The sequence below is a fragment of the Strongylocentrotus purpuratus genome, unplaced genomic scaffold, assembly GCF_000002235.5.
Source record: "Strongylocentrotus purpuratus isolate Spur 01 unplaced genomic scaffold, Spur_5.0 spur5_scaffold_7, whole genome shotgun sequence".
Classification (NCBI taxonomy): domain Eukaryota; kingdom Metazoa; phylum Echinodermata; class Echinoidea; order Camarodonta; family Strongylocentrotidae; genus Strongylocentrotus; species Strongylocentrotus purpuratus.
In genome coordinates, this window is record NW_022145613.1 from 8,136,316 (window position 1) to 8,162,075 (window position 25,760).

Sequence of the window (25,760 nt, forward strand, 5' to 3'; positions counted from 1 at the left end):
CACTCTCTCCCTCCCCCATCTCCCTCTGTCTCTTCTCTCCCCACATCTCTCCCTATCTCTTCTCTCCCCATCTCTCTATCTCCATCACTCATTGGAGAGCCTTATCCTCCATTCCTTCTACTTAGCAGGTATATCAGAGAAGATACTTCTTGTTGACATCTGCCTCGTATCATCTTCACCAAGCGTATCTATGACGACCTGAAGACATAATGAGAAAAGAACCATGTTTTTTTTAAATAATTCCCCAAGCTGCCTTTAAAGCTGCCAATTCACTGTACGTGTGACAGAAACTAATATTTTCAGGTCTCTCATTCCAATGCATGAATCAAAATGGGAACTTTGCCATTCACAAAAAAACAAACTTGTATTTATAAATTAATCAAATCATTACAGCATTTTGTGCCTAATAGCCCATATAAAAACTAGATGGAACTTTACGCGCAGTCAAAAGTGATGCCTCTGTCATAGAGCAATTTTACAAACCAAAACAGAAGAAATATTTCAAATTCAAGTTCGGTTGTAATCTATTAACAGGTTCTGAGAATATCGTGATTACAAGCTATTTCTCACATGTATGACCCTTTGATCTTTGAACTCATGACCCCAAATGCAAAATACATACATGTCTTGAGTTTGATGGTAATCCATCCATCAGTTCTAATGATAATGCAATCACAAGCTATTTTTGCATACATAATGAGCTCTGTGACCTTTGACCTCGTGACCCCCAAAATCTAACAGTTCATTGGCTCTGCAATTTACATACATGGCCAAAGTTTGGTAGGAATCCATCAAGCGGTTCTTGAGATAACGCGATCACGAGAACGGGACGTACGTATGTACAGACGTACGGACGGACAACCCGAAAACATAATGCCTGCGGCTACTTCGTAACGGAGGCATAAAAACTTAGTATGAGTAGACTAGTTGATGCCCCCAAATAAAATGTGGCTGGTTTGGAAGTCAGCCCCAGGTCAACTTCCCTGCGAGCATTCATATAACTGTTTCTTTTTCTTTCTTCTTTAAACAAACAAAAGAAAACAACCCTGTATGCTCTTTTACCTTACTGTTTTAACAATTATCTCTTTAAAGACCCCTTCTACTATTTCCCCATGAGCAGTCTTAATATACAGGTTTGTGACTTTGTCACCTGTAGACAGTATAACCCTGAGATAAACTGACCTGTTTTGCAGTAGCTACAGTGAAGTCTCCTCTTGAGACTAGCAGGTTGACCAGATGATCAGTCCTGATGTCGGAATAGCGATGAACCAGTGTCTTAAAACAAAGAATGAAAAATAATGTTTTTGTAAAGTATAAACACATGGACATGAAGTATAATACATTCATGTACCGGTTGAAACAGTCTCACGATGTGTGTGTCTCTCTCTCCTCCCCCTCTCTCTCCCCTGCCTCTTTCTCTCTTTTTCTCTCTCTCTCTTTCGCTTACTCTACCACTCTCACTTTCTGTCTTCCTCACTTTCTCTCTTTCTCTGTATTTCTCTTTCCTTATCTCTTCAAGATTGAACATTCAATGTTACATATTCATACATATTTTGTTTCCCATTCATATTAACTCACCGATATCTCAAGAGAAAGCATGGACGTGTCTTCCATACGAATGACCTCGGTCATCAGGGGAATGACCTGACATTGGGAGTTGCCCTAAAAATGGATATAAAAAAGAAAATACTCTGTGCCAAAAAAGATATATTTCAATCACAACACATAATCTCATACGGGAAAGCATAGTTACATGTACAGGGAAAGAATCTTAAAGTAGTCACTCAAAGAAAATTCACAACGACTGATAATTATGGACAAATTATATTTGGATGGAAAGATTTTCTCTTGAAGAACACGAAAATCTGGATCTCAAAATTAACATTTTTGAGAGATGATTATTGCTGGCCCCAAACATATTTTGAAGTGGGAAGTTGTTATATATGATCAGTAAGGCTTCCCCTTCGCAATGATATGAATTTTGCGTCAATTCGAAACACTTTTGATTATTCGGGTGACTACTTTAAGCATAACAGAGTGGCACAACATCCGCATATTGTTACGCGTTGGCAGTAGGGTAAGAACAGACGAATGGCCAGCAGGAGAGGTACATTTCTAGACATATGCATGACATAGGTTGTCCTGCCTGCCTTTGACTACACAACACATTTATCAAACTTTACACATCATCTATATTGTAACAGTAGTAGATTATCACTTCATTGTACTATTACCGATTCTTTCATTACAAAATTGAAAAAAATTGAAAAAAGAAAAGAAAAAAGATAATCTTCTGTGTTTGCACCCTTCTGCAGGGAATATGGCACCATTCATCACATTTCAAGTGTACAATTCAATAATTTTTGTAAAATTTGTAAAATACCATCAGTTATCAGCCCTTCAAATATCACAAACAAAATGGCTGCCTGGTATCAAACCTACCATATCCTCAGACCGCTTGAGACGTGAGAAGAGCCTCTCCAGCATATCACTCTCTCTGGTGATCTTCTCAATATAATGTAAAATAATAATGTAAAATACCGTCAGTTACTCAGTGGCACACCTATCAGCCCTTCAAATGTCACACAAACAAAATGGCTGCCTAGTAACCTACCATGTCCTCAGACCGCTTGAGACGCGAGAAGAGCCTCTCCAGCATATCACTCTCTCTGGTGATCTTCTCAATATAATGTAAAATAATAATGTAAAATACCGTCAAGTTATTCAGTGGCACACCTATCAGCCCTTCAAATGTCACACAAACAAAATGGCTGCCTAGTAACCTACCATGTCCTCAGACCGCTTGAGACGTGAGAAGAGCCTCTCCAGCATATCACTCTCTCTAGTGATCTTCTAAATATAATGTAAAATGATAATATAAAATACCGTCAGTTATTCAGTGGCACACCTATCAGCCCTTCAAATATCACAAACAAAATGGCTGCCCGGTAACCTACCATGTCCTCAGACCGTTTGAGATGTGAGAAGAGCCTCTCCAGCATATCACTCTCTCTGGTGATCTTCTCTGCAGCCTCCTTACGCTCCTCGTACGTCCGGAATGTCATCCGTCTGAAAGCAGCAAGGATGTGACATACATGTATGACAGAATTTGATTCTAAATAGATTAGTTGATTATTTGATTCCATAATTGTGTTTTTATATATTTAAGTAAATATCATTTAATTATTACTTGGTTTCTACTCAAGATTGTGGTCGCTTAATATTTTTATCATGACTTGATGAGTATTCCAACAATTCTAACTATTTATGTATGATTAATTTATTCTGATGTTTTAGTGTAAGCATTTAATATTCAGGACCAGGATGTAAACCAGTCCTCTCTGATCTTGTTATCCTGATGAAATATGTTCAAATAATAATAATGATAATTAAATAATGTATGACTAGATGGATCTCAGGGTGTCCGTTCAAGATATTTGCTAAACTGTGAAGCATGTGATTTATTCATTTTTTAATTTGTTTTACCTGAATGCTAAGAAAGCAAACATATGCTTGTAACCATTGGACCTACATCTTTTAGTCCTTTTATATAACCCTGAATGATGATTCTAAAATGCACAGAGTGGTATCTATCCCCTCTTTCCAAATATCTGGCCATTTGGGATTGTTTGGTACATGTACTGATTCGGTAATGAGACGTAGGCGGTGACCGTCCTCACTAGATCCTTAAAGTGATAATTTTATAGTTATGATAACTGGTATTTATTATTTTCAAAGATATGAGAATGGCTCTTCACATGACTTGACATGACAAACTTGACATTATTGGACATGCGCTATCTCTGAACTAGTCTACTGTAAACACTATTATTTTAGCGTGCTTAATTTTTAGCGTTGAGCGACCCCAAAACATATTCGCAGGTTCTTAACTTTGCGTTAGACACAATTCAGCTCGTTCCAAACATGCATAAGAAGTCATACTTATATTTTCGCGAGTTCTAAGATTCGCATTCTCCAATTTTACCGCGAAATCCGTGAAAATTAATGTACCGCAAATATGTCTACCTTTACAGTTTTCAAAACTAATAATTTCTCTCACTTCTCTAGCATGGCTTTGACGTAGGCAGTGACAGTCCTCTTCTCTAGTTCTTTTATGAGTGATTCAAAGTAGTTGGGTCTGAGATGGATGAAGTCATTGTGGTAATCTTCTATGGTGATAGACACAGTGTCAAGGGCTGGGGAACCAGGGTGCTGAAACCTGTACATCAATTAAAAAAATATATATACAAAAATAGATGGATCTTCGATTGCGCAAAGTCGAATTATGCCTCCGTCATAGAGGGGTTATTTTTAAAATTTGAGTTTGAATGCAATTCATTAACAGGTTCTCTGAAAATCAGGATTACAAGCTATTTTTCATTTACATGTATGACCCTTTGATCTTTGACATCATGACCCTAAATCTAATCAGTTCAATGGCTCTGCAAGATACATACATGACCTAAGTTTGCATGAGACCTTTGCATGATATACAGAAAGAGAACTTAAGAGAGAGAAGAAGTGAAAGGAAGAAGGGGGAATGTAAGAGCTAAAACATCGATATAAAAAAGAGCACTTTCATAATTTTATAAGAGATCAAGGCAGACAAATTCAGAGAGGAAAAGGGTACAAAAAAAAGAGGAAGGAGGGTAAGAAAGGGTAAGAAGGAGCAAAAGTGAGAAACATAAGAAACTGAGAGAGAGAGAGAGAGAGAGAGAGAGAGAGACAATAAGAGAGGGGGGGGGGGGGGGACAAACACACACAGATAAAGATGAAGAGAAAGATAGGGAACAGGGAAAAGGGGGGGGGGAGACAGAAATACTGAGAGACAGCATCTCAATATCGTATTCTTATCAAATGAAAGAAAAAGAAACTTACCATGGTCTTGTGATAATCTGATTGAGATGAGGCTCAAGATCTAAGAACATCTCCCACAAGAGATCGCCAAGACTGTAAACAAATACACAAATATAAATCAACATAAACTTCATCTTTTGACATCGTATATTGCTTTGAATTGTTTATTTTTGGGGTCAGGTTTCTTTAGTTTCAATACTGCTCCCTGAATAGAAAATATTTTCAAGCACCCTGTTACCAGAAGTTTAATTCCTTTCATTTTATTTTATTTTCATTTGCAGTTAAATTCTTCAGTTGCATGGGTGCAGTCCCTCCTTCTCCTCCTTTTTTTTAAATTTCAAAACCATATTCATGCTTTGTTATGGCTAATTCTGTAGAATACTGTGTAAAGATTAGATTAAAAACTTGCCTCATTGCATTGTGGTAATATCTTTACTGGTATACATGGTAGTACAATTCATAATTTATAGCAATCATGTGGTTCTATTCTTCTATAATTCTTGATAACACTCCTGACGACAACCTGTTTGAAACGTCAAGCCCCTCCTACTACCCATTCTCGCCAACCGGCGCTATAATTCTCTTTAGAACTCGAGAAAGATTACCAAAAGACCTTTTCAGGCCCACACACACACTCTAGAAAGAAAGATTACTGAAGGTCCTTTGCAGGACTCCCTAATCCTCCCCCTCTCTCTCACATGGTGCGACCGTAAGCCTACTGTATAAATCTTGATAATTTGAACGGTCGTACCTCTCTCCAGCTAGCTTGTTGAAGGCATCAATCAGACCCTGGAACACTGATGTTGACCCTGTCTCTCCTACCGGTAGCTTGAGATGCCTTCTCTGTAAGCATGATAGGTGACAGTCATCAAAACAGTAATGATAACAATAATATAGTCGTACTGTGAAGGCCCATCACATGAAAATGCATATTTAACTTCTGCAGAAGAGTATGGGTCTGTTAATCAACAGTTGGATCTAAATAAGTATCATGATATACAGTCAAACCTTCTTTAGTGACCACCTGTCTACAAAGACCACATTTTTTGGTTTCTCATTGAAACATGTACTTAAAGATAAACTTGAGTACTGGTAATGCGATTGCATTATGAAAGAAAAGGTGTGGAATGGATCAGAAAAGTTGATCATATAGCATGTAGGTAATGGTGTGTAATGCAAGGTTCTAGAGTCATCAAAATCATCATAAATTTGGCAGAGTCATGGTAAAGTAACAATCACTTACACAGATAGATGTATATGGGACAACACACATGGTGTCGGGGCTAGTACTACCCTGATTTCCTTATCTTTCTATGCTCATTACTCACATTGGCACATGACATTTATTTGTAATCTTGAACATTCAGTGTAAGTTTCGTTAGATTCTGTGAGAATTAATTTTATTTTTTTACCGGAACTCAAGTTTATCTTTAAGGAACCTGTCTAAAAAGACCACTTTTGTGTTTCCCTTGGGCAGTCGTTATAGAAAGGTTGACTGTACATGTACATGTGTTTCTGAACATTTTTCCTTTTTTTTTCCTGCAGGCTGCTAAGCCCCACTCATCAAAAGTCCTCCAAAAGCCTTGTGTGCCTCTTGTGACACCACAGACAGCTAAAATAAGATCAACGATGTGCAGGATCATGCACTTGGACTATTTAGTATAAGATAATAGCATTACAGGTTTTTACACAACATTACCTCATAAACTTTCAACATGTAATAGCCATTGCTATGCCAGACATATTTCGTGCATAGCCTAGAGCAAATGCTCTCAAATATTCTATTGAATCAAACTATTAGGTTGAACACCACTCTTACATACCTCTAGTTGTTTGGTGAATTCAATGAAGGAATGAAAGTTGTTCACAATAGCCACCTGTAGAGTAAAGAATAAAATTAAACACAAATATCAGAATTAAGAATTATTACGACCAGCATGTTTAGCTGCATAAAAGCACCATTGCAGCAGATTTCATCCGTCTCAGCAAAATGATAAGATGACTGCATCGACACAACTCCTGCACTACAGTCTAATATGTGTATAGCACATGGTGACGGTTCTAGGACAATTACCCTCTGGAAAATTACGCCCTTGGACAATCACCCCCCTCCCCCCCCCCCCCCCTCCCTAAAAAAAAACAATTTATTATCAGGGTAGACATTCCCTTTAATGAACAGGGAGGGGGGTGATTGTCCAGGGGGATAATTGTCCTGATGATACGCATGGTGACTAGTGGTTGTTATTTAAATCTAAACTAACATAATTCCAAACTTTGACACTTGGCCAAGTATAATACCTCAGTATCAACCCAAAACAGTGAACCTAACCTAACACACCATCGCAACCCCATTCCTAACCATGCGTACGTATCTTTGAAGAAATATAGCCCAAAGCAAAGTTCACGTCACTGACTTACCATATACTGGAAGAAGAATCTTGGCTGGCTTCTATCAGCCATGTGGCTAGTCTTGTAGTCTCGGATTGCATCTGAGTGTAAGGGGAGAAACAAAGGAAACATCTTCTATGACTTACTCCTTACTACCTAGTAACACAACTGCAAAAAATGGTGACGGTACTCACTCCACGGAAATTCTAATACTTGTTGCATCACCTATTAGAATGTTTGATCCTTACAATAAAATCTTCTGTAATCTGAACATAAATTCTATAAGATATTGCAGACTGAATTCTTAAGAGTCTGTTGGATTATGTTATCATGTTTGGATAAGTAGTGGGAAACAGAAGACAAAACACACACCCCACCAACATATATTTTCTGAAGCAGCTAAATGAAATGTTCCATCACTGTGTAAGCACAGTAGAAGCATCTATAAACTTCAAACTCATTATCACCCCATCGCTCATTATCGCTCACGCTATGAGCAATCAGTTCATCAACACAGAAACTGCGATATTTTGTCTTCAAACTGAACTGACCTCTGTATGTATCAATGAATAATTGGAGCTCTTCCACACAGAGCAGGACCACCTTGACTGTTAGGTCTTTGCTTATCTGGTTCGATACTTGTAGCTAAGATGGGAAGACAGAGACAAAAGCGACAGTAATGATGAGTCAATTATGTCAATTTGTTGATTTATCAGTTGCTCGCATTATCAATCTGAAATCATAGAATATAACGACTATGCTCATTTAAATGTAGTGTCAGTAATAGCAAGGATAGTGGATAAAATGTGATGATGCAAAAGGGATTTAGTTTATAGTATACTTTTGAGACACACAAGTGAAAGATGACTGCTTTTGTAAAATGTTGAGAGCATAAAATATTCACAAATTTCACGAATGGTCCAGATCATGCTGCAAAATCAATGAATCACAAATGGAACAACACTTCATTTTGTCAATTTCACAGAAGTTGATTGCGGGAAAAGGATGTAGAGGTGTTGTGGTGCAATGGATAAGACTGCACACCACAAGGTCCGGGCTTTGAACCCCTGTTTCAGAACTTATGTCCTTCAGCAAGGCATTTATCTACATTTGCCACACTCCACCCTGGTGAGGATAAATGGGTACTTGGCAGGAATTAATTGCTTAAAATGTTTGAGCCCTGTAATATCAGCAATGCTTAAACTGGGGTTATAATAATGGCATGCCAGAAGTGGCAATGTGCCAGACATGAGCGCTATACTATACTATCACTATTAGTTTACGATCCAAGAAATATTCATGGAGTGGAAGTTTCTGTTTATGAAGAGGCACCATAGCTCATTTGGTAGAGCAGTGGTCTTGTAATCTGGCGACCCGGGTTCGAAACCAAGGCGATGCGCTAGTGCCCTTTGGTAAGGCATTAATCCTCCTTACCAGGTCTCTCGGAGAGGACCTGAAGCCGTTGGTCCTCTGGTTGCTAACTAACAAGCATTTATGCTTTCTTAGCAAAATAACCACCACTACTATCACTTTGTTCATTACACAGGGGTGATAGTGAGCACTAAAAAAAAAAAAATAGGTTTTTTGTTTTCCCCTCAACCACGCCCCCCTTTCAAGTAAAAAAAATTTGGACAAAAATAGGGCAAAATAGGGAAGAGTAGAGAAAATAAAAGGGGAAATCGGGAAAATCAGGATAAAATATGGAAGAAGAAAAAAAATTGGTAAAATTTTTTTTTTTTTTAAATCTGGATTTTTTTTTTTTTTATCAATCGGGAAGAAAAAGAAAATCAGGAAAAAATCAGGAAAAATCAAAAAAAATCAGGAAACTGATTTAAATCAGGTTTTTATCAGGCCTGAATTTACATTTGTTTGTTGTGAGTCCGGTGAGGAGGAACACTTACATTCTGCTCAATCATCTGAAAGATAATGACTGCAAGCTGCGTCCTGAAGTAACCCTCTCCATCTGCATCAGGCTCCACTTCACCATTCCAATCCTACAGGAAGATACAACATTTAGAAACAATGTACTGTAACGAAACCGGTTCCTGTCGATGTTCTTCCCAGCAGTTTATCTTGTCAGGATGCCTCCTGCTGGCAGGTTTTCCTAGTCCGGTATAAATTTCGCCGTGGATCCGTTTGGCAGAGATATACTGCCCCGTTGACGTTGACACCACCTCTCGACCACCGTCCAGTCGACACTACCAGACCGTCACAGGTCTGTACTTCACCACCGTCTACTACCAACCGTTGTACCGTCGTGTACCACCAGCCGACTAAACCATTCCGCTTCTGCACCTGTCAAACGTCTATACCAGTCTGCTTGTGCATGCAACTCCAATTGGCCGCACCAGTTTGCTTCATGCACCTTTCAGACGTCTATACCAGTCTGCTTGTGCATGCAACTTCCATTGGCCGCACCAGTTTGCTTCATGCATGCACCTTCAAACAACCAGACCGTCTGTCTTTGTACAGTCCCTACCATCCGTCTACTACCAGACCACGATCACCGGACCACCGAAAGAGCAACCCCTGGTATTGTCTAATGCTAGAACGCAAAAGACCCAACAAACACAACCTGGATTCTAACCATGGTCATCACCTAAGATCAGAAATCAATCTTAGGCTTCCTCATGGAAAGACATGCAAACGATCATCTCAATCATTTCGTTGCACGCAATACTTTATTGGGCAAATATCCAAACATAGCCTAATTGCCTTACAGTGTAAGTGTGCCCAGTGGGCGACGGCAATTATGTAGACTATGACAGGAAACTCGTCTACACGAATGACACTTGATTTATATACACATTTCTTAAATATTTGTTATTTTCGTTAGGTTTCCAAGAATTACATAAACATTGATATAACTTCACTTTCCAATATCAGATTGAAACAAACCATATATCAAATGAAAGCAGTAGTTTTAATCTATAAAACTAAACAGAAGAGAACAAGTAATTATTCATGGTAGAAAAGTAATTAGACTAAAACCGTCGAAAACATGCACGATCAAACATTCTTGAAATTGACACGTGACTATAGCATCGTTTATTTAACTTGAATTACGCCATCTACGCCGAAATAGCTATCTACGAAATGAAACCAATTTCGTGACAGTACATTATGCTACTCTCTCCCTCTTATCTACCCCCTCCCTGCCCATCTGAATGTACATGAGTGTCTTATATTAAAATGAAAAATGACAGAAGAAATCATTGAAATTTAGCAATGGTGTTTCAAGATATGATTTTCATAAATGTAAGAAACAGAGTGGTATAGGATAAGGATGAGGGTGATGATGATGATGATGATGACGACGACGACGACGACGACGATGACGACGACGGTGATGATGATGATGATGATGATAGTGGTGATAATGATGATGATGATGATGATGATGATGATGATGATGATGATGATGATGATAGTGGTGATAATGATGATGATGATGATGATGATGATGGTGGTGATAATGATGATGATGATGATGCAGAGCTGCCAACCTCCAGAACAGAAAATCAGTAATCACAAGGCTCAAAATCAGTAATTTGGGGTATAAATCAGTAATTTCTTATGCGGCGCTATGAATCTAAAAAAACGACACGCCAACACTGCGCGGACGCATGATTATCTGAAATTTTTGGTGATTTTACTCACACAAAGATGTTAAGTATTGAATTTCAGGTCATCACAACACAGTTTATCATGAAAAATGGCTCCTATTCACAGCACTCGCTACGATAAATCATATTTAATTCATTAAAAAAAAAAAAAAAAAAAAAAAAAAAAAAAAAAAAAAATTTTTTTTTTTTTTTTTTTTTAAATCCGTAATTTGAGACAACATTCCGTAATGGTCGTTAATTTCCGTACCAATTACGGGAAATCCGTACTAGTTGGCAGCTCTGATGATGATGATAGTGGTGATAATGATGGTGATGATGATGATGATGATGATGATGATAGTGGTGATAATGATGATGATGATGACGATGATGATGATGATGATGATGATGATGATGATGATGATAGTGGTGATAATGATGATGATGATGATGATGATGATGATGGTGGTGATGATGATGATGATGATGATAGTGGTGATAATGATGATGATGATGATGGTGGTGATAATAATGATGATGATGAGGATGATGACGGGGATGATGATGATGATGATGATGGGGATGATGATGATGATGATGATGATGATGATGATGATGATGGTGGTGGTGGTGATAATGATGATGATGATGATGATGATGATGATGATGATGATGATGGTGGTGGTGGTGGTGGTGATAATGATGATGATGATGATGGTGGTGGTCATAATGATGTTTTGGAGATGATAATGATGATGATGATGATGATGATGATGATGATGATGATGATGATGATGATGATGGTGGTGGTGGTGGTGATAATGATGATGATGATGATGGTGGTGGTCATAATGAAGTTTTGGTGATGGTGATGATGATGATGATGATGATGATGATGATGATGATGATGATGATTATGATGATGATGATAGTGGTGGTGACAATAATAATGAAGGTGATGATGATGTCTTTTTTTATCGACAATTATACATAATGATTATGATGTTATTTTCCCATTGCCGGGAATAACTATGGAGATGATAAAACATAAAATCAATATCTCTGATAAATTAATTTCCATCTCATGTAATTTATTCAACATGGTGTAGAACTTGTTTCATTCAATATCTGTTCTCTTATTTCAAATATCATAACAATTTCTATTATCACATTTGCCTATTTTGTATTGAGGTCGTCCACAATAGGAAAATAAATCCTACCTTGGTATCTGTTTCCATAGCATTGGCCATCCAGAACTGAATATTGGTGTGTAGAGTCTTCATGTATCTGAATCATAAAACAAAAGGAAGCAGAACAATGTAAGTCTAACTGTGCAATCTAGTTTACAAATATGTATTCTAAATAATGATTCCACAAGGTAGGTATTTAATTGCTCTCGGGCTATTCAGTGTTTACCCATATACATACATACATACTTACATACAAAGCTCCATGGGATCAACCCAAGTTGAACTGAAGGAAAGAGACAAGCTTTTTATGGTTCAAATAAACTGGATGCCACAGAAACTATACATATCTGTCCGTCCGTCACCATTTTTTTCTTCAATTTTGATTCTGTCTTACATTTTCATCACTTCATATCCTTGATAAAATCATTATAGGTTTATTTTCCACATCTCCACAAAACAACCTGTCCAACACTCGTACTTACAAGACAGAAAATAAACCATCAAGATTAATTACAATAATGAATAATAATACTCATGTACTGTTAAGGCACAATGGAAAAGAGAAGCAAGAACTGAAAGAAGAACAACGTAAAACTATATTTACTGGGAAGAAATTCTGGTAAAAGAAAAAAAAGATGGAAAAAATGCTGGCATTTAAAACCCATCTATACCTGACACATTGTACATCAGTTGTGGAAAATGATTCCAAGTATTAAAGCCCATCTGTACTAGTTTGGCCAGGAGGGATTAGACTACCCAGCATGGTCACTGACAGGTCGCTATCTCATCAAATCAGCTCTCAATTAACATAAGAAAAAGAGGATCATGGGGGACCAACAGGCACCGCTTCGGCATTGTTTGCTATATAGAGGGAGCAAGTAGCTACATGTAGGACAATGGGGCTTTAAAGGTGAAGCACATATACATTTCAGAGAGAGGGAGCAAACCAGACTCACTCTTGCTGCAGATCTTCTACCATCTGATCTGAGAGCGCATCAGGTTCTTTCTTGATGTCTATACCAAGTTCAGGGTGACCAAGGAGCATTGGACCTCTGTGGATGACAAGCAGACAATGGTGGGTCAAAAGGTTAGTGTGGAGTTCTGATACCAATGATAACGATAAAGTGGAGCTGCTGTAGTTGAGTGGTTTAAAATTATTGATTAAAGATGCAAATTATCTCCTTTTGCCACATTGAATAAACACTAACACCAGCCCTAAACACCGAAATGGAAAACAGCTGGTGTTAAGGCTTTGACCTCTGAATATCATCAACTTCCGGTAGCTAGTGTTATCGATTTTGCAAAATTATCGTCTGCTGAACTGACCTTTGTGGCTTGTGTTAATATTTTACGTACAAATGTCCTATTCACTAACACTAGCCCCTAGGGATAAAGCAAATGTTGTTAAGTTATTAATATTGATATCAGTATCAGGCTCTTAACTGTATTTATCAGGGGATAGATATACCAAAGGCTTGTAATCCAGCTAATTGAGACCAGAAATAGAAAATTTGCAAATCCATTGTTTTGCACAAAGCAATCCTTCCATCCATTGCTGGTTAATGTTTTGGGAAAAATATTGCACTTGTGGCAAACAAGCATCCGTGCAGAGAGGTAAAGAAGAGCAACAAAAGTGTTCAAAACTTGACCGAATATGTACTTTGATGGATTCAAGCCCTGGCTTAGTACTAATGTCCTTTAAGCAAGACATAAATCTTTTGCGATACAATAGGTCATCTTCATAATGTAACCAAATGTAATACATAAGACTTAGTGAAGTGCCTCAATACAAATTATTTCATTCACCTGATAAAATAATTCAATACTATTCACTATTTCGATAGTCAGAATGCAAACTGCATATATCAAGTGTTGCTAGGTAGGTCAAGCCATAATGTTTGTCCTACTGTCTATTGAAATGCTATAATTTTCATGTGGTGAATGAAATAATTTGTATCGTGGCACTTCACAAAGACGTATCCATTAAATTTGGTTACATTACAAAATTGGCCTATTCCGGTAGCAGACCTCATAATTGATGTATTCAACTAGAGTTTGCATTGAGCAGGGCATCAGCTATATTTAATTAATATTCAACATAAGCAGTGAACGATATCCAACATTTATTTACAGTCAAATTTTCTTGTGACTTTTGATTAGTACCTTTTTTTCAATAAAGAATTTGATAAAGTCAACTGGGCTCACTCACAGTGTCAAGTATGTTATGAAATTGAAAAATAATAATAAATTGTTGACCATGTACATGAACAAGTAGTAGTAAAAGTGATTTCCGTTCTAATAGAGCATGTATGTCGTTGTGATACAGTATTCCCATGTACTTCAAGAGAACTTACTTGAATTCTGTAATCCATGTTAGCATCTGAATAATCTCATTGTGTTCCAGGCCAGAACCAATCAGGTCTTGAAGCTGAACATAACAAAAAAAAGCTTCATTAAGTATCGTCTTTAATGATGTATTTTCATTGAAAGCTAGCTAAAATAGAGGAAGGGGAAGATAACAACTCTTCTTCCTTCCTTATGAAAGACACAAAGCACAATAAAGCCTTCATCTCCTAATTACACCTAATCCCATATTCTAGAGAAAGTACCGGTACCAGGTATTCTAGTTCCAAAACATGACCCTTTACCTGAGGATTACAAGAATAGACTCCTTTATTCAGTAATTCAAAAGTATTCTTTTCAGTGCCATTGGCAGTTGATTTTTTCAAAATGTATCCATTTTTGTACGAAAAAAAGAAGCTTATCCTTTCTTTCTTGAGATTCAAGACAGATTCTTAAAACTACGAGTTTGATATCATGAAACATGGTATGTGACAATGAGGAACACACAGAGAGGGAACATCATCAATATTTGTCTTACAAATTAATATTTGTGATAAACAATTGTAAACTTGGTGGCACTATACGGTGCATATATAAACAAAAGTATACCCAACTTCAGTAGCTTTAATTAAAAAGTCATAATTAGTGTGTTATTGAAACCTATTTCATGGTAAAGAGTAACTTGTTTTCAGTCTTATGATACCCTATTCATGTCTTTTCTGGATGACTGACCACCACATATCTTTTCTCAGACTGAAATATTTCAACGCCCAAGGGCTTTTGACCCACAATCATTGCCTCAGCCCAAACTTGGTACAAGAGGATTTTGACAGCACTTTTTGAAAAGGCTACTGCTCAGTCATCCGTGGCAGGAAAGTTATGAATAAGGTATCATTAAACAGAATATTAATTACTCTTTAAAATGAAATATAATTCAAGGTTGAACAAGTTATAACTTTTAAATGGGAATCTGCCAAAGTTTGGTACTTTTTTTGATATGCACTGTAGAGGTTTAAGAAATCTGCTGCGATTACTTACATGTCCAGAGACATTCTCTATGTAGGTCTTGATGAAGAACTCAAAGATCTTGTAATCGGGAGGAAACAGGGGGACACACAGGTACTGCAATCAAGAACATAAACAAAGATTATTATCACATTAGTTTACTGGGAGAGAAAATTGTGCTAAGGCAAAATGAATAATAGTTTTACTGACAGACTGTTGTATACTTACACAATGATGAATGACAACACACATAAATTGTTACAAATACACACAGATATGAGTATTATAACCTAACAGGAACTTAGGTCCTTTCACCTGTTCACACATCTTTTAAACAAATATGTAAACTTACATACAGGTTTTTCAAACAGGTTTTTCAAACACTCTACCACAACAACTCCGCCTATGTAGTACAAAAGACACATTCACAAAAAACTTAAAACCCAACTCTTTCCATCTTGAATCCATGTATGTTTTGAGTATCTGAATTTCTTTTCGTTCATAATATCTTAATTACTGTTCCTTGTTTGATTGTTATGATTAGTATGTTTCTTTACTGTTGTAATAGCGCTCTGATCATTTTGTCTGTAGTTGCGCTCAATAAGAATCAATTATTATTATCATCAGTTACATACTATATCTAATCATTTTGGAATTATCAAGAATAGCAGCTGTGCTACTGAAATATCGCAAAATGTTCACTTTCCACAAGGATCATATTTGAGTTGAAATACATAAAATGGTATATCTTAGTGGTACCAAATAAATTATTTGAAAACAAAACTAATTTGGTATAAATATAACACTTACTTTGACAACCTGAAGATCCTCCACCATGTACTGTCTGATCAACTCTAGATGGCGCACTAACCACATGCGCTCCATGCTCCGATCTTCTAACTGGCTACCTTCAATCCTGAGTAACGGGAAATTTGAGAAAATATATGACGAATTACATACATGATTAATTCCGTAACACAGCAATTTGGGTTTAACATTATAACCTTGTAACAATTAGCGATCACTCTGAATAAGAAATACAAAATGAATATATACCAGTTAAAAAAACATAATTTGAAATATAAAAAATTAATACAATGGGGTAACGCAAGTTTCACAATTCGCAGGGTGTAAGCAAGTGAATTGGATCTGTTGATCCAGTTATCGGTACTAGCTTATAAAGCAATTCAATTATAAGCTGAAACACAATTATAAGCTGTAATGGCAGCACAGCTAAAGCTGGAGTAATGATCTCCAAATTTGGAAGCACTTAGAGACTTTATTGTTATTCACGCTATATAAAAGCTGAGTATTACTATTATTATTATTATTATTATTATATATAAGATTTGTACTGAAAGATCAACTTACTTGATATTAACCACCTTCTTGAGCTCGTCAATACATCTCTTACGCCAGTTCTTAGGGCGCCCTGGTGCCTTGAACCCGGCCATCTTCTCTCTATCTGACATCTTCTTATCAATCCTGATCAAATGAAGAAGAAAAAAACAAAGATAATTAAAACAAGAAAGAGATAGAATGACATGCTTTGTTTTGTTTTATAGAGACTTACAGAAGATAACATAAACATTTGTGTTACATCAAAGTATGATAAAATTATGTTTGTATCACAATGTACCCTCACATCAGGTGTTCAAACAAGATTAAGTAATTAAACAAATTATGAATTAAGCCTTTTTATTTATTCCTGTGATAACTTATACCTTTACTTTTATTGATATTCAGCAAAACACACTACGATTTATCTAAATCCCTTCATGTAGCTTTCACATCCCATAAAGCTTTTTGAATCAACACATCCAACAACACTGTTCTTGCTTTAAATATTTTTGAAGTGATAATGATAGGAAAGTTTCTGATCAATTTGGTTACAAAACTACCACATCAAATTTCTTCCTAGTCCATGGCAACTTTCTGGAAGGTTAAGTCCACTCTAAAAAATAATACCTAATCACAATACATATATGAACTCAACATTTTCTCTAAAAAAAACGTTTTCTAAAATGACTCACTCACATATGAAATGACCTTTTGAACTTCAGCATCTCTCATATTACTGGTCATCGATTATATTGTCAATTACATTCCTCCTTGTTTACAAAATAATTTAAGCCAAGAAATTACTTCCTGAGTTCATGTAGATTTCTTCATTCCAGCAATGTACATATCACCCACCCTTCTATTGTTACACATACTGCTAGTGTGAATTTCACACTGCTGGTATGTCCTGTGTAACATACAACCTGTCACTCAATAAACCATCCTACATTGTATGACCTACTTCTCTCATAAAGTAGATGAAATTACAAAATCATACAGATCTTCAAATATTTCATTCAATAAATTCTATGAGAGTTGAACAAGAAAATTATATTGACAGCTATAATGTAATTTTCCATTAAGATTACAAGGCATACGTATTTTACTTATTTTGGGCTCTTGGTCATTGACCAGATTCATTTTCTTATTAAATTTTACCAAGATTCTCTTCGAAATTGCACAACTGATTCAAAGCACACAGATAATTGAAGGAAGGCATTTAGAGAAAAAGAACAATCATAATTGTTTACCATAAATTGAATGGATAATTTGGACATACAAAATGTAAATAAACTGAAGAAAAATCAAATCAGGAGTCTCTTTTTTTTTTACCTACTAACTGGCATAAAACTTCATGCTTGTATTTTTGCAGAGGCATCATTTTCTTAGGCATTTTACTGCATCATGTGTCAATGGGGCTTCAGTAGTTAACATATAAAAAGCAACTCACCTCTCTTCTCTTTCTATAATACGAAGACATGTGACGACCAGCTGAGGCTGTCTGCTAGCGATGAGTAAGTGACGTTGCAGGACCAATCTTATCTGCTTGAAAAGCATGTCCTAGGGAAAGCGAAAGAAAGAAATTAGTGTCTAATATGTAAATATTTACAATGCAGCACATCAAACATTACACAATTGTATATAATCAACCATCATTTAGAAGGCTTGTTGAGATATGCCGCGGTAAAAGAAATGAATGATGAATAGCAACTGTATACACCAAAGATCCTCAATGTGTTCACTAAACTCTGTGTTATAAGATAAAGTAATCTGAAGCGTATTACACTAACGTCACCATAAAAAAATGCCACCGTGGTTTACAGTGTCATATTTGAAGTAGCCTTTAGAGTAAGTTCTAGATTAAACATTTCAAAAATTCATGATACAAGAAAGGAAGGGGTGGGGTGGTTGGGAATTGTGGCCCCATATCTAGTGTCACTTATGATTATTTCTCTTTAAGGTTGAACATTTATTGGGATCTTTTTTTAAACATCTTTTTTACTCATGGAAAGAACAATCCAAAATTTCAACTGACACAATGTCTGCTTACATTTAATTTCATAAATTAATTTTCACAGGATATCATTTTTGACGAAAGTGTATGTTAATTACTGACTATGTACATGTAAAAAGTAGAGTATGTTTATTTGTACTTACTGACAGTTTTGCTACTTCTGAGAAATATCTTTGCAGGAGCTGTAATACAAAACACCCAAAACATACAATTAATGATAACAAATATCAACAAAAGGTCAATTAAGTCCACTATTATAGGTTTCATGTTTAAAAAAATGTACATGAATACCAGTAGGTAAAAAACAGGGTTTCAAATGTTCAAAGTTATGTAAAGCATAGTAAAACATCAAACTGTAAACATGTAGAAAATTGTCCTGCTAAAGAACAGGATAATAACAGAAAAGCAGTTACCATTAATACCTCAACTGGAATAAGACTCAGGAAGCAACTTGCATGATAAAGTTGTGATTCAATTCTACAAAACTAACATAATGTATCATTACAATGATAAATATTCCTTGTAGTATATATATATTTTAACCTAGAATCAAACTGTTTAACATGGCTAAAGGCTTTCACACAAAATTATGGTTTATTCTACTTGTTTAACTTTTGACTCAAATTCGTGAAAGTTAGATTCATTGTTTGCTTGTATGAATACTTACATGGTTATCTGTTGGATTGTCTGATGGCTGTTTGTGTAATTCATAAAGGAGGTCATCTCGTGAACTCTCCAGCTCCATCAATCTGAGGAAGGAATACACAAGATAAATCTATTTGACATATTGACAACATCATTTATAAATTGCTTTGATTTTCTCTCTCTTTCTCTTTCTCTCTCTCTCCCTCCCTTCCCCCCCCCCCCCTCTCTCTCTCTCTCTCTCTCTCTCTCTCTCTCTCTTCCTCTCTCTCCTCAGTTTCAGCCTCATGTTTGTCCTTCTCAATTCACTTTCATCTGTCCACTCTTCTCTCTATTATTTTTTTTTGAGGGGAAGGGGGGATGGTTGCCTCAAGTTCAACCATACTGTTTCTAAATTGACATTCAGATTTTCAAGAATTACTACTACATTGAAAGTAGGTCTATGTGAAGGACAATTACCGTAGGGAAAAAAAATCAATGTTTACCAAAAATCGGACACAGGACAAGAAAGTCATGGATTCTTGGACATCCTGATCAATAATGATAAGGGAAATCTGGCATGCCACTGGCAATGGGTTGTTTGTAATGTGATGTCATACAGGGAATCCAAATGCAAACAAGTCAAGTGAGAAATGGCAGAAGTGATAAGATGTCATGGTCTTACCCTTTATGGGCGTGAAGCAGTTTTTCTTCTTCTATGTACATCTCTGTTCTCTTGACGTTTTCCGGGACAGTGAAAATGTGCTTCAAATTCTCCACAGCAGCTGCAAGCTAATTGGATAAGTAAAATCAATACTAAATGAATACCTCTCTTTTTGTTGATAATGTATATATATATATATATATATATATATATATATATATATATATATATATATATAAATACATATACAAATATATTAGTGAGGGCAATTCTTTTTCATATTTATGATTTGAATATAGCCTCTTGAATTTGTGGGGACACACACATTCAACCATGTACAGAGTGTACTGCAAACAGATTTAAAAAGATGATTGTATATATACTCAATGCATATTGTTTTGCAAGACATATACATTCGCACTGCAAATTCATTGTAAAATATAAATTTTCAAAACATTTTCTTTTTAAACTTCTGAATTATTTTTGCTATTTGTTAAGCAAAATCTAATAATAATCATTCAACCAATTTCTTTTAAATTCTGTCATTATTTCCATATATCTTTAATGAACTGTTTTATAAAAAAATCTTTAAAACCACTTCCACACTAAAATTTGTACGTCATATTATTATTATCATTAATCTTCTTTTTTTTTGGGGGGGGGGGGGAGGTGGATGAATAAATTATTTTACCTGACTGTGTTGGCTTGCTACTTCTTTGACCTCTCCGAGTGTAGAGGTCAACTCAGCACACTCCCTGTACCTCACATCAACTTCATGGACCCTGTGTAAATACAATCATAGAAGAAATAATAATAAAACAATCTTACTTTAAATAATCTCAGAAAATAATGCAAGTCTACATAAAGTTTTGGCTGGATTTCGATAGTGTCAAGTATGTGCCATCATATACTCAATGTGTGGAGCTACAAAAATAAACTTACACATTGGTAACACATAATTATTTTTGTGTAAAAATTATTTTAAAAACTTAGTTACACCAACAAGACTCACACTAGACTGACAACAGCGCTAACAAACAATTGAAATATATTTCAATTACCCTGAATGACCAAGAATCTGTTGGTTTAGAGTCTGTTTGGCAGTGTGACCAAGGTGTACAGGAGAAAGAGGATCAAGGGTGAGTGAAGGAGGTGTTCATCATGAGTGAGTTAAATAGAGAGAGAAAGAGAAAGAGAGAGATAGAGAGAAAGAGAGAACTACATTCAAAGAACTATATTCAAAGACATTACCATGTCCTTATCTCTTTGATGCCGTTGAGGGCACCACTCAGCTGCGTCAGTCCCGTCCTAACCCCATCGAGCTGAGACTGCATTGCTGTCTTCAGACGTGCCTCTACAGACGCCTTCTTCCTGGCTTCCCTTCTCTTGAACTGCTCCACTCTCTCCAATTGATCAGGCCTCTGTAAACAAAACATAAACGGACATAACCACTTGATTGATTAACCCTAGCAATACTCTTCTTCATGTCAATTAGAAATGGGCGTCACCTGGAGAGCGAAAATGGAATTATGGAGCAGAATGACAGAAGTGGCATGGCTCAGTGAATAACATGGAAATGATTTGGCTCAGACAGTAAATTTAGATCAAGGCTTGAATATTGAAGCCACATATTTTGTACATGATTATGAATGAGAAGCTAGGAATGAATTCTTATACTGGGCTTGGACTAACATTATCTTGAATTATCCAATTATTTCATTAACATTTAATTAAGAGTGATCTCCAGACAAAATTTATATTCATATTTTGTTTGGGGCTCACACATGAAGACTTTCGTATACAACTGCATCAATACGTCATAATTTATAAAGTAAACGTGCAATGGGAGAATAACAGTAATAACTGAAATAGAAATTAGGATCTAATAACAATATATTACAACAATAAATCCTAAATAATAATAAGAAGAATAAGATATTTCTATAATGCAAATTGCATAATGCCTCTAATAAAGCAGTTACTTTAGAAGGAAAATTAGTTGATAAATTAACTAAGGAAACATCTAACAGTATTTTCATTACAAATTAGATCTAGAGTAAAGGAGGGGGTAATCAGCCGGCGACAGTTTTCGGCCGGTCCGCTGGATGCATGGAAAAATCCCTTTAAAATACATCGCATAATAGCATATCACATATCCCACACATACATGTACCATAACATGCCATATCATAGTCACTGAAGAACCACATTTCTTATATGTGTCTGTATGGAATATGGGTACCATAAAATGAGCTTTATTTCAAGTATTTTTCAGATTAAGAGCTCGATTTTGCATGAGTCGCAAGCTCGAAAGTATCTCATCGCATGTATTAAATCAATGCAGCCGGGCACCGCAGCGCACACACGATATTGCTGTCTAATTCAGATTACAATTTCCGATCACCGCAAAGATAGTTTTCGCCATGGCGAGCTCCGGCGTGGGATACCTGCTCCGCCCGCTAGTGCTATAGATCAGCGGGGAAACGCACAGCACGCGTGCGCACTTCCTATTGACTTTGTACATGTCTCGCTATGCTGATAACTGTCTCTGAAACAATCAAAATTGAAATGAATATTGTCATGGCAATTCATGATTTTTTTCTGGGATTCTTTTTTTGTTTAAATAATAATATTTGCTTCATGATTTGAACAAGAAATGATAATAAATAGGAAGTAAAGAGTCCAAAAAATAGGATTTTGACTTAAGTGGCCGAAAACCCCCTCCTTTACTCTAGATCAAGATCTAGATCTACATCAAATAAATTAGACTATTAGATCTAACTGTTAGACCTAATTTAGATAGAGTAAAGTACCCGGTAATCGGTCAGCTCCGGTTTTCGGCCAATTGGTTGGATACATGGTAAAATCACTTTAAAATACATCGCATAATAGCATAACACATATCCCACACATACCATACCATGCCAGTGTCACTGAAGAACCACATTTGCAATGAAAAATATATCCTAAAATATCACATTTTAGCGATGTAATCGGCGGTCCCGCTACCCAAATCTGAAAAATCGAGTTTCTTACGCGTGTATGTAAGAAATATGGGTACCATAAAATGAGCTTTATTTCAAGTATTTTTCAGATATAGAGCCCGATTTTGTGCTGGTCGCAAGCTCAAAAGTATCTCATCGCATGTATTAAATCAATGCAGCCGCACACCGCGACGCACACACGATATGTCTGTCTAATTCAGATTCCAACTTCCGATCACCGCTGTGCCTGTATTCGGCCAGGCGAGCACCCGGGAGCTCCGGCGTGGGATACCTGCTCCGCCCGCTTGTGCTATACATCAGCGCAGAAACGCACGGCGCGCGCGAGCGCTTCCTATTGACTTTGTACATGCGGCCGTAAACTGAAACGCTCGGCCGATAACCGGCTCCAAAACAGTGAAAATTGAAATGAATATTGTCATGGCAATTCGTGATTTTTTTGGGGGATTCTTTTTTTGTTTAAATAATAATAATATTTGCTTCATGATTTGAACAAGAAATGATAATAAATAGGAAGTAAAGAGTCCAATAAATAGGATTTTGTCTTAAGTGGCCGAAAACCGGGTACTTTACTCTAGAATCTAGTAATTAACATTAAAACTGATAAAATTAATATTAACAATAATGATAATAAAATCTAGATCTAGATCTAGACTACTAACAGTTATATTTTGCAATGAGTTGACATGTAGTCACAATTTAGTCTATGATTACACAACTGAGTTATTTCCCCTTTCTACCATTTATAGTTGTATACACTGGCTGCAACTCCACATTCAAAACAGTATAGGCCTAGCCTATAAACGAGCGCGAGCACTTCCTGTAAATTGCAATCTGTATTTGCCTTGGCTGTAGGCCTACAGTGCAGTGCAGTATGCAGGGTAATGTAAAATTTCAGCTTCGAATTTACCTTCAACATGTTTTCAACACGTTTTGAAGCCGATTCTATAGCATCAATTTCTGCCTTTCCAAAGTCCTCCCCCAGCATCGTGAATGTGGATAGCAGACCAAGAAAACAGACCAAGAAAACAGTAGAATAGTGTGGAAAAATACCGTATGTTTAGCAATTTTTATAACTCGAATGAACGAAAATGCTACACCCCTAGATTATATGGTATCGTTGAGAAGACAACAAAAATGAAAAACACTACATAGGGCACATAATAGACGAGTGTGATCGTTGATTCACTGTGATTGAATATTATAGGGTTATTGTCCTCGGGGGTGGGGGGGGGGGGGGTAGTTCTCCGGGGGTAATTGTCCTTGGGGGTTATTAGGGGTCCGCTCGTTATTCATAAAGAAACGCTATTTGCAATTGGGGTCGCTATTAATAATACGAGAAAAGGGTCGCTATTCATAATGTGAGAAGAGGGTCGCTATTCATGATACAAAATAGGGGGTCGTTATTCCTAGGGGTCCCTCTTCATAATACGAGGAGAGGGTCGCTATTCATAATACGGGATGAGGGTCGCTATTCATATAAATCAAATAATCAAACAAACTTTATAATAAGAAAGGGGAATATTGGATGGGGGATACCCCCATGGCGATCCTCATTTCGTATCATGAACAGCAGTCCTTATCAGTAGTGACCCCGACTCCGACCCCTCTCTCTTTTACTCCCACTCCTCCTTTCTTCAGGCTTTTACCTTCCCTCTCTTTCCTCTCTTTCATCCCCCGTTTCTTTTGTTTCCCTTTTCTCTCTTTCTTCTTTTCTTCCTTTTCTTTCTTTTCCTTTCTTTCCTCTCCTCTCTTTTTTCATTTTTCTCTTTTCTTTCCTTTCTTTTCCTTTCTTTCCTTTCTTTTCCTTTCTTTCTTTTCTTTTCCTTTTTTTTTCCCCCTTTCCCTTGGCTCTCTTTTTTCCTTCCCCTTTTCTCTTTTTTCCCGACGGCAGCGCAATTTTACCGAAAATATCCTGACAGGTGGGGGGGGGGTGTCGCACCCCCACCCCCCCCCCTTTGGAGACGCCCCTGAATACAACTAGTAATAATATATGTGCATAATACATTAATCCACGAACAAAATGATTGACCAAATACAAATAATTTTAGGATCTTAAATAAGAAATTATGTATAGAGTCAAAAGCCTTTCGAAACCCACCGTGACCAAATATCCAATATTTTAACATATAATTCTCTTATCACACTTTTCCGTTTATTAAACTTAAGTAACTGTTCGAAATATTGTGTTTTCTGTTCTCCTTCCTCAACCTAAACGGCCCTCGTCGAGTATAGTAATACAATATATTCAAGTTGGATCCCTCCTCAATTTCATCAAATATATTTCTAGATGGTCGAGCCAAAAGCTGATTTCTAAACATCTGATTTCCTCTTCTAATTTGTCACTGTTAAGTTTCCTATGTTTTTCTTTTGTCTCTGTATAACTATTAATAAACTCTCTAATTTTCATTTTCAGAAAATCCCCCTTCACACACACACACACACACATTCTCTCTTCCTCTCCTTTTTCTCTCCTCTTCTATCTCTCTCTCTCTCTCTAAATATCTCTCTCACTCTCTGCCATACATCTCTCTCTTTCTTTCTCTCTATTTCGATCTCTCCCTCTCGTCACTCATATATCACCTCCATTCTCACTCTGCCTTCCTCTCAAAGTATCTATCTCCTCTCTCATTCTCTTTTTCTCCCAATCCACTTCTCTTTTTCTTGATATCATGTTTTTATCTCTTCCAAGTTATGCTGATAACATTCACGAATTCATGTACGTATACG

At 36.6% G+C, this 25,760-nt stretch overlaps 1 protein-coding gene across 1 annotated transcript; it reads right to left on the reverse strand.

Annotated features, from left to right (window-relative positions):
- Positions 1-24,155, reverse strand: LOC578021 (exocyst complex component 3). The gene is made up of 24 exons (XM_030974584.1): positions 23,941-24,155; positions 21,280-21,449; positions 20,720-20,810; positions 20,050-20,156; positions 19,411-19,492; positions 18,887-18,925; positions 18,180-18,289; positions 16,760-16,873; positions 16,199-16,304; positions 15,422-15,505; positions 14,395-14,468; positions 12,997-13,092; positions 12,071-12,137; positions 9,147-9,239; positions 7,797-7,890; positions 7,276-7,346; positions 6,681-6,734; positions 5,609-5,700; positions 4,879-4,950; positions 4,061-4,219; positions 2,958-3,069; positions 1,579-1,662; positions 1,183-1,275; positions 1-198 (listed from the first exon to the last, which is right to left on the reverse strand). The coding sequence occupies exons 1-24, from the start codon at positions 24,016-24,018 to the stop codon at positions 118-120; spliced, it is 2,223 nt and encodes a 740-aa protein (XP_030830444.1). The 5' UTR covers positions 24,019-24,155; the 3' UTR covers positions 1-117.
- Positions 24,156-25,760: the final 1,605 nt, after the last annotated feature.